We start from the raw sequence: 11,285 nt of genomic DNA on the forward strand, positions 1-11,285 counted from the left end.
ATCTTGATGTTTCGCCGCAAGACAATTGCCTTGTTGGCTCTTCAGTACCAAATACGGATAACATTATGAAAAAAAATACCCAATTCGTTTTTAAAATTACGACTTTTTGTCATGAAATAGGTCAAATTCACCCATGTCATCGTGACAGTGCGTAAATAACATGCATCCTCTTATTTGATTCAATACCAGCTGAATGAATCTTGTTTAAATTTGTAGGGTATATTTTTGGCTTTCTACTTATTCATCCCGATACAAAAAATGTGAAAATCTTCCAAGAAAATGAAGAAAGCAATCAACTTCAAAAATTAACTCTTTATAGAGATGTGTTTATCATGCAAAGAATTAACTTTCAGGCACAAACTGGAAGACTCCCACATTTCTTGTATCAAGATGGAGAAGTAGAAGGCCAATACTTTTTTATTCAAAAATCCTTCAGTTTGTTCTGAAGTCAAGTCTTTCAATGAGATTAGATAGAATGACAGTTTGTTATTCTATCTGATCTAATTATATCCATAAAGAAACTGAAAGTCTAGTTATATCCTCATGTTTTTATTATAATCACTACAAAACCACCAGGTTGAGAAACTTGTGAGAAATGTTGAAAAAAAAAACAAAACTATACATTTCCATTTTTATTTTCATGTTCCTGGTACATATTCCAAATATATTTTTTTGTTTCATTACTTGATATTTGAAGCTTTCGGAAAGTTCCATCCAAACTTAACAAGCTGAAGAATTTTTTCATTTTATTCTCCATCACAAAGTTATATGCACTGGAGAAAAGTCTTTCGGTGAAAAAAAAATCGATATTCATGTTATGATATTCCAAACATATTCATTGCAAAATTGAGGAAGACGTTTTTCGAAGACTTCAAAAGCTTTTCTCCTTCTGAAATGTTTCTCTCTGCTGGAAGAACAATGATGGTAATACAAAACTGTTGAGCTCTATCATAAGGAGTAGTAGAATTGACAGTTCTCTTTGGTATCCGTTGTATATCTATGTAGGACTGTGTATCACTACTGGATGATGTGTAAATAGTATTGTTCACGTACATAATATCACCAAAAACTGTAGCAACAGACATGCATGGCATCGTCACGTGAACCCTCTTGACACCCTTTCGGCACTTAGGTGCCTTATTGTCTAAACATGGTAAAGTCGACTTGACACAATTCGTTCCTTTTGTTTTTTCACATGGTTCTGTTAATAGTACATCTGTCACACACATAACACTTGAGTCGTTCAGACACAAGCTGGTGGTGTTCGCTGGACAAAAGGTTCCGCTATCTCCCAAACAAGCCGAAATAGATTCTGCATACAAATCCATTTCGATGGGAATTATCTCCTTGCCCTGATGATAATGATGAACAGAATAATGATCGAATTTCTGGATGGCTTCTTTCTGGACCATGTAGTAGTAAGTGGGATATTTGAGTCTCCCCAAACGATTGGACAGGTAATATCCTAAAGTTTTGTTCCCAGTTGCCTCTAACTTGTATTGGTAAGTTGGCACAGCCATATAAGATCTGCTTACACCTGTCACTTTTCTCTTCAGTGGAACTTTCACCTTGATTTTCTCACTAGGAGTCAGCAACACGGCTACACAGAACTGACGAGGTTTTGGTATCATTTGATGTGTTGCATTAGGAGTTGTATTCGAAACCTGAAGTACCAAAGTATTGTAGTATTTTGTTACCCCTTTCTTTGTTGTGAAAGTGCTGATCAGATTACTCATGTTTGCAAATATTTTTGCTGTGGATATACAAGGTATCACGATAGGGACTGTTGTGTTGATATTAGAACACATGGGATCAGTACTGTTTGCACATGGTATCGAAGAATTCACATAACTATAATTCATTTTAGTATCGTTACTGAAAGTTTTTGAATTGGTGTCTGTAACGCAAGCTACTGCCCCATCTGTCATACATAATGATCTTGTATTTTGAGGGCAAATTGTCCCGCTATCTCCTGCGCAGTCCATCACTACATGTGGCTTGATTTCCACTACTCGGGGCACTATAGTTGCGTTGTGATAAAAATGATGAATGTTATAGTGATCATATTTTTCTTTATAACGATAGTACTTATCATAATTGAGATACAAATAGCTAGGAGATTCTAATTTCTCCAGTTGTTGTCCGAGGTAGTAACCCAGTGGATCTATTCCAGAATCATTTGTTGTGTAATGGAATGGAATACTGATTTCAACTCTGATTTTTTTCGGTTTCGCAAGTTTATTTTCAGCTGGTAGTGCCAAAATGGTGACGCAAACTGAAGATTCAGTACTATCCGAGTTATTTTGAGAGATCCCAGATAGTTTTGCTGTTGATATGCATGGGATATAGACCGATGTGGCTGTTCTTTGGATACATTCCGTTGTCGAAATTCCCGAACAAGGTACCGAACTCCTAACACAGTTCAAATTTTTATCTTTGTCACAAGGAACTGTATTGCTTGACACACACATTACTGCTCCGTTGTTAGTACAGAGTGGAGAAGTATTTTGTGGACAAAGAAGTCCGCTATCTCCAGCACATGGCACTATAGTATTTGCTGTTATTTCTGCCTGTTGTGGTACTTTATCTCCATTATGGTAATAATGATGTACTTCATAGTGATTATAAACAGGAACATATTTATCATTCACGATAGATGTGCCGTAATAATAATAAGTTGGTCGTGAAATTTTTCCCAACTGGTAACCCAAGAAAGCACCTAACAGGGTACTTCCCGTATTTCTACTACTGTAATGATACTGTGGTATAGGAGAGTTGTGATAGTGATCGTAATTATTGTTGACTATGGTTACACCACTTGCTGGTGATCCGTACCCAGTATAGTGTTGAGTTGGATAGACCACGTGATGATTGTTGTTGTGAACGTTATTGTTTATGATAGTGAGTCCGATATTTGGCTGAGATTGACCACCAGGGACGTAGCTTCCTCCTGGATACTGGTTTCCAAAACTATTATAACTTGGATAAGGTGGATTCGTTATGTAGCCATTGGATAGTGGAACATTATGGAGAGGTTGTCGAAAGTTTGAAGTGACGTTTCGTTTTTGACCTATGAAATTGTATAAATTAGAGAAATAAAAATCGTATTGTTCACACTGTTTCTTTATATTCAATTTCATTATCATCTGAATTCAACTGAGTTGAAAAATAATTAAGAAAATACAAAATTTATACAAAAAATTATGGCAAATTTTTTTTAGGTGTGAAAAATAAATGGAAACTTTCAGAAAAATCGAAATTTTTAGGAATACTTGGGAGAGAATAACTAAGAAGTGACAATGGGTCACAATTCAATTCCTCCACCTGAAGCAACTGATATATTGAATATTTTACCTGGTGGATGGTAAACAAATCCATATGATCTATTGGTTGCTTGGACAAGTCCATTTTCTGGATACTGAGAACCTAAAATAGATATTTCTGATTATCATTGAGTAATCAAATTAGTGCTCCTCCGTCAATTTTTTTGAAAAACAACATATCATGTGTGAAACCCCAATTTTAAAATTTCGTCGGAAGGAATATTTTCATGAAATATGGAGAAAATAATTCAAGATTTTTTGAGCGTGAGTCAGATAAACTTGTAAAAACACGTATTCACTGTCCTGAAAATTTTCACTAGAATATAGAGGTTGAAAAGGAATATGTGTGAAATGAAAGAATCAATAAAATATTTTTCAGCCATAGGATTGGAAGTACAAAGGTTAATCGATATGTTTATTATGAATGCGAAGAACTTTGTCTCAGAAAGAAAGCAATTTGTGACATATACCTATAATATAAGGAATAAAATCGGTATGAAGTAAGTGGAACAGTGATCCATTTTGTGTGCAAATATGATGCCACTCATACAAGGTGTACTAACGGAGACCTGTGATAGGCCATCTGGATCAATAATGCTTTGGATCAATCAATAATACGAAAGTTATCAAAATTAGGGTATCCACTCATAGAAATGCATGGATCACAAGAGCAATAATCACCTCCAAAAACACACGTAATGAAATGTATAAAGGATGGCAACGTGATAAAGAAAACCTCGTAATATTTCAACAATTCAAAAACTACAGAAATAAATTAAACGGCATAATGAAACAAGCAAAGAATTAGTACTACAAAAAAAAGATAATTAGAAGCGAGAGTAACAGTAAACGAATGTGAGAAACTGTAAAAGTGGCATGCTCTAACAAAAATGAAAAATGTGAAATAACACAACTATGGAATGAAACAGGTACTATTTTGAAAGAAGCTGGAGAAATATCGAATACTTCCGTTAAACATTTCACAGGTATCGGTAAAAACTTCACGGAAAATATCTCAAATATAGAATTGTAAAGTGAGAAACGACTTCCAAATTAATTGTTCCTTGAAGAAACCTCAGAGAACGAAGTGAAAAATTTGATTTTGAACTTGAAGAATAATAAGGCACACGGATTTGATAATCTTATGCAAAAACTCTCAAATGCATGGTAAATATTATTTCAAAACCTCTGTCACACATATCAAACATGGTATTGAGCCAAGGATACTGATCATCTCAGCTTAATATTTTACTTTATACCGGTGTATGAAAATGGCGACAAACTGGATTGTAACAATTATAGATCTATATTATTGATATATAATCTTGGAAAAATTCATGAAAGTATAATCAAAGTAAGAATATCGAAATTTTTCCAGAAATATAAGATTCTTTCCCCGTACCAATATGGGTTCCAGGAGTCTAGATCCACTGATGATGCAATTGAATCATTGACAACAAAAATATATCAAACGCTCGAAAAAAGTTACCCCTCTTTGTGCATATTTGTGGATCTAGCAAAAGCTTTTGACACAGTGTGCCACCAGAAACTTCTGAAAACCATTGAATGTGCAGGATTGAGAGGCAATATATATAAACTGATGAAATATCATCTAGAAAGAAAAAAGCAATATGTAAAAATTGACAGCAGACTCGGTCACTTTGAAACTGGGGAATTGGAGTCCCACAAGGTACAGTACTGCGCCCCATTTTATTCAACATATACCTAAATAATTCATACAATCTTCTATTCTGGTGAAAATTGGCAACAGTTGTTTGGCAGCGTTGAGAAAGATTTTCTCAAAATAAAACAATGGTAGGAGACAAAATGTCTTCCGTTTTCAGTCACCATAACCAATTTTCCGGATAATTCACATCTATCAATCACCGACAATAATAACATCTTCACTTTACCCATAATCGAAAACATAAAATACTTGGGAGTCTATTCAGATAGTCACATGAAATGGGACACTCACATACAAAAGCTCACTTTCAAATTGAGAAGCCTCATAGCAAAGTTTAAACATATCATGAAATTTTTTGAAATAAGATACTTGAGAATTTAATACTTGGCACTGGTGGAATCACAATTGAGGTACGGAATAATAGCTTGGGAAGGTGCCTACGATAATCAAATGAACGGACTCGACGTACTCCAGAAATGGATACTGAAGATAATACACTCTAAATATCGATTATATTCCAGTGATGGAATTCATCACCTAGCAAAAGTTTTAGATATCAAGCAATTATTTTTGAACGACTTGATAGTGAAGCAAAAAAAAGAAGGATCTAAAAATTACTATGTGCACATATATAATATTCGGAAAGGAGATAAACACCTCACAGTGCCCTCCGTCTCTAAAACAATATCCCAACGTTCATCATATTTCCTCAAACCCAGAGTATACAATGCAGTTCCCAGTGAACTGAAAACAATCAACTCGCTAAGCCTATTCAAGAAAGAACTGAAAAATTGGATTTCAAACCTTCCTAGATCATTCACCCATCAACTGATCGATATAAAGAATGATTCCAGAAATTATACAATAGGACCAAAAGACTGTTCTACAGATGTCTTCGTTTTCATTGTAGAATAATTTTTCTTCAAAGAGTATCGATACTATAAATCTCACATAGCTTCATCTATATATGTGTGTACATGTATGTATGTATATGTATACGTTAATTGATATTTCATCAGCATCCTTTATTATTCACTATCATTATTTTTTTTCATTATTCCACGACAATCATACGTTTTTGTGGAACATCACTCATATTTATTCATTCATATTTTATTTCATGATGTAATACTATGTGAATTATGTACAAAAACATAATCAAAACCATTTAACTACTGCTTACCTACCTATTTACCTGCTTAAATTATTATGTATTATATAATTACCTCTGTCATTTGTTGAATAAATATATTATTATTATTATTATTATATTATTTTTGGTGATGGTTTCGTCTAGTTTGCAGTGAAGGATGTACAAAAAAGACCCATAATATCAAAAGTTGCCATGGGGATCCATGTTCATCTTACTCGTAGGTTGTCTACGCTAACTTGTACTCAGGCTTGTACTTCAAGCGTAGTTGAGGAAAATAATACGTTCGTGGTACAGCTCAGCATCACTAGGGTGACCCATACCAGGTCAAAAAAGCGCTGTCTGGTTTGTCTGCAGATTGAAAAAGTTACAACCACCAAATTGACACAGCTAACTTTAACTGAGTAAGTTTCAGTTGAGTGAAATGTATGGTACTCATTTATCTGTAACGGAGGCTTTCCCCAGTCCGGTTACATTAGGCATAATTTTGAAAAAGTTTATAATACTTACCCCAAGTGGTTTGTGATCCTAACTGTTCTGATGAGGTTTTGTTCAATCCTCCAATAGATGGTTTAGGAAAAACTAAGGCAGAATTGTGTGCACTGTTCAGTGAAGTTGTGTTCACTTCTCCAAATGGATTTGGATTTGTTATGAAAGTTCCATTTTTCCCTCCAGAAGATATGAAGGTAGAATTGTGGGCTGGTCGCTTGGTCATTGACGTCTTATTAAATTCTCCGGGAATTGCAAGTGAAGAAAAATTCGTGTGAGAATTGTTTAGTTTTGTTATAGAACTTTTATTTGAAGTAAAAAAATCTGTCGGCCTAGTAGATGTAAAATAGGGATTGTAAGGTGGTTGTCTAGGTATTGGTGTCGTTTTATTGAGAACTGAATTGAGTGGGCGTACAGTTGATGTGACGAAGGGGTTATAAGGAGGTTGTCTAGATACAGGGATAATCCGAGTAGTGGAGAAAAATGGGTTATATGGCGGAGTTGGATTGTGGGTTGGTCGTTTTGTCACTGAAGTTTTATTAAATTCTACGGGAATTGCAAGAGCAGAAAAATTCGATGGAGAAATATTTGGATTCCTTATAGAAGTTTTATTCGAACTAGAAAAGACGGTCGGTATAGAAGATGTGAAATAGGGATTGTAGGGTGGTTGTCTGGGTATTGGTGTGGTTTTATTGAGGACTGAGTTAAGTGGGCGTGCCGTTGATGTGAAGAAGGGGTTATGAGCAGGTTGTCTAGATACTGGAACTATTCGAGTAGTAGAGAAAAATGGGTTATATGGCGGAGGATTTGTGTGAGTGATTTTTGGTTGTGATGGAGTAAAAAATGGATTGAATGGCGGTGGTCTGGTAAGGTAAGTATCTGTTCTGTTCTGAACTTTCTTAGTGGTTCTTTGTTGTCGTGGAGTAGTTGTTTGATAGTGAGTGGTTCTTGTAGATTTGGTTGGAAGTACACGTCTGCGAGTAGTGATTTTTTTTCTACCTGGAGTTGTAGTTATATAGCTTGGAGTTGTAGTTATATGGTGTCTACGATTTGTGGTTATATGGTGTCTACGAGTTGTAGTTATATAGTGTCTCCGAGTTGTAGTTCGATGATGGATCCGAGGTGTTGTTGTTCTAATATATGACCGGCGCGTGGTAGTTCTGGAACTTCCATAAGAAAGATGTACTGGATTTGGGTGAGATGTATGACGACCTATGAGGGTAGAACCTGGGAGCGATGAATTGAAATTAGTAGGTACCGTCCATAAGGTGAATCTCAGATATATATGTATGTTGAAAATGTGAAAATGTAACGCCATTCAGTTTGTCTTAACAGAAATGCCAAATGGAGGATAAAGATAGAGTTCAATAAAATATATTTTCAGGAATTGAACATTCGAATATGTTTTTCCGTTCAACTGAAAGTCGATTCAACTCAAGAATTCTAAACGAAACCTTGTACATTCATTTGGACTATTCATTAAAAAACTAAATTTCATTCTCAAAAATAAAACATATATAGTTGTTAGTATTCAAGATAGCGGCAGACATTTTTACAAATTCAGAGCAATTATACTATTGAGTCACCTATGAAACTATTTTTTACAAAATTTGATGATGAAAAATGGTGAAATTTGTTCAGCTGCTGAACAACACTTGAAAAATTACTATGATGATTATAAATATATATTTCGGTTTGAAATGATATGATTCACTTCATTTTTCTCGAAAATGTTGATAGAAAGTGAAATATCTTTTGAATTCTCATTATTTTCTTCTGGAATCGAAAAATGAATCGGATAGTAACTTTTTTCATAGTGTTACACACCATTGTTCTCCATTATAACATGTGTATCCGTGCCGACACTGAATGATACTGAGCCTATCAGCTGTCATTACGGAACCTTCGAGATACCTTCTTTTCCTAGCTACTCGTGGGACTTTCATGGACAGAGTAAACTTAAAAATTATTTCTGACGCTGAGTCTATAGAGGAGATGGATGTCGAGCTTACGACTCCAACTGACCTCCCTGTGAACTTAGATCAGGAGCGAGTCTACAGTGGAGATGGATGTCGAGATTACGACTCCAACTGACCTCCCTGTAAATTTAGTTCAGGAGCGAGTCTACAGAGGAGATGGATGTCGAGTTTACGACTCCAACGGACATCACTGTAAATTTAGTTCAGGAGTGAGTCTACAGAGTAGATGGATGTCAAGTTAACGACTCCAACTGACTTCCCTGTAAATTTAGTTCAGGTGCGAGAGCTGCGGCGTACGCAGAATCTGTCTCAGGTGGGGGAACTAACTCCCCATGAGAGCAAACGTTAGCGCTCAAGTGGGGTTTCACCAAAACCAGAGGCAAAAAAGCCCTGCACGACTGAATCTAAGGCATCGTCAGGTGTAGCTGACGTAGCTGTAGTATATGGGAAGGTTGTCGTGGGTAACAAGGTGGGAATTTCGCAACTTGACTATCCGACTTCCTCATTAACAGAGCATATACTTTGTGCCTGCCCCACTGAGGACCGAATCAGGTCTTTAGAGTTCTGCAGAGCCGTACTCTAAAAGCCGGCCGCAAGTTGAGACGCAGGTTGTGAGATGACGCAGGGTGAGTCACGATGAGAAAAAACTGCGGGTGAATGGACCTCCGCAAGTTGAAACGCAGTTTGGGCCTACAGTTATTAGGTGACATGACTCTTGGCTTTCGATTTTCAAATGGATTTGGTTTATGAACTTTCAATTGATATCAGCTCCGAATCTGAGTCAGAAAATGATGAGGAGATTGGATCAATTATTTCTGCTAGCTTCATATCGCTTTCCTTTGCCACTTCCTCCCATAGTGAACTTTTTTATTTTATTCGCAAATAGTCCTCATGGCTTGTGTCGTACAAAACGAGGCGATTTCTAACTGCCTCTATTAATTTTTCCTCCATTTCACTAGACACCCCGTGACTCACTAAAGAAATCCGCGGAAGGAGGACTGAGAAACGCAGGGTCACGAACCGTGAAAACTGCGTCACGTCACCCTGCGTCGGAACTTGCGGGGTTCCTATCATTTGTATGATTCGCAGATATTCAACGTGACTCACCTGCGTCACCTCACGGACCTGCGTCTCAACTTGCGGCCGGCCTTACCATCTGACCTGAAAGACCACTCACCATACAAACTAATCGGCTTCGTTAAGAAGCTGGATTTGTTTGGCCGAGTGAGAATAGGTGTGAGCCACACACTTTGGACCTAACCTAACCTAACCATTATAATATACTGATGAAGACCAATAATCCAGAAACACACGTCTGTGATTAGCATTTATCAGTTTTGTGTTCATGAAATATATATTTTTTTCGATTCATTTCAAAACTACTCGTTAACTAATTTTTTGTACCTGATTTCCCCCTAGCTGAATAATAACTGAATAATATACAAAAACATTATTCATTGTATATTTCTTAGATATCGTTAGTTTTCAAACGAAATCGTTACATTTTTCAGTAAAAAACATTCTTGAATCTTGGAAAATGTCAGGTTTGGATCATTGAGAATAAAACGTGCCAATATTCAATTTTTTCTGAGTCATCAAAAAGTAACACGATAGTATCACAAAGGAAAAATCGAACCAGTGAAAAATAAAAATTTGTGTTATATCAGAATCATAGAAGGAGTTCAACACTTCATAATTGATATTGATTTTTGTATAACTCGTAATATTTTTAAACGGCATGTAGGTATAAGAATCGTCATATTCCAGACATAGGTGGAGTGTACTTCTTTCAAGTATGATGAAGAATTGAGGGTGATCCATAAAAAACCAACGAATGCTTCACGGTTTTTTGCATCTCGTTATAGAGTACAAAGCAATTTTCAAATTTATATGCCACAATTTCACTTGGAATAAGGATAAAATTGAACTGTCATATATTCCATATGCATTTATTATATGTATAACTTTTTCGAAAAGGAATCAACATTTGATGATCATATTCTCATTGAATGTATTTATTATGTTCTTTTAATCGATAATGTACTAGGAAATGTCAATTTGATACATTGTCAGCTATTCTGAATTCAAATGAGTGCTAAAGAATCAATTCATTTCATTTGTTTAAACTTATTCATCGTGTTCAGTTAAACTAATTCGTGACTATTAATAATATATAACCACTTACTTTTTTTCCTACACTCAATCTTATCAACACTTGCTACTAAATATAGTAAGAATAGAAAACAAATTCGGATAATCATTTCGCTACAGTTTCACATTGAATGAAGATATCGTTTTACTATGAGTAACGGATACAGCAGAGGTCAAGATTATCTACCTAATTAGTTATACTCAGATATCTCATATTTACCAATCATTGCGTTGAGTGATTGGAGACCAAACAAAATCAATTGATTATCTAATATTTCTCTAGAATATTTCTATCTACTCATAGGGTGTCCACTTTTTATATAACTAACCATCTAATACTATATTACCCATCCTTTATTATTTTTGCGATTTTTTTTCAGGAAGAATGTTCATTGAACAATGTGAGAACGAATTATGTAAAAGACAGAAATAGAAAATCAATTTATTCTAAAAATTATCCAGATTGGACACCGTGGAAAAACTTTCTCTGGCTAGGAGTGTCACTC

General features: G+C 35.5%; 1 protein-coding gene across 1 annotated transcript; it reads right to left on the bottom strand.

Moving 5' to 3' along the window:
* Positions 1–619: 619 nt before the first annotated feature.
* LOC111504295 (uncharacterized) lies at positions 620–10,950 on the bottom strand. The gene is made up of 4 exons (XM_023158813.2): positions 10,814–10,950; positions 6,671–7,876; positions 3,355–3,426; positions 620–3,070 (listed from the first exon to the last, which is right to left on the bottom strand). Exons 1-4 carry the CDS (start codon positions 10,887–10,889, stop codon positions 816–818), a joined length of 3,609 nt encoding a protein of 1,202 aa, XP_023014581.2. The 5' UTR covers positions 10,890–10,950; the 3' UTR covers positions 620–815.
* Between the last annotated feature and the right edge of the window lie 335 nt (positions 10,951–11,285).

This window comes from Leptinotarsa decemlineata, unplaced genomic scaffold (genome assembly GCF_025532065.1).
Source record: "Leptinotarsa decemlineata unplaced genomic scaffold, Ldec_3_MD MMD2_P_RNA_scaffold_6, whole genome shotgun sequence".
Taxonomy (NCBI): Eukaryota; Metazoa; Arthropoda; class Insecta; order Coleoptera; family Chrysomelidae; genus Leptinotarsa; species Leptinotarsa decemlineata.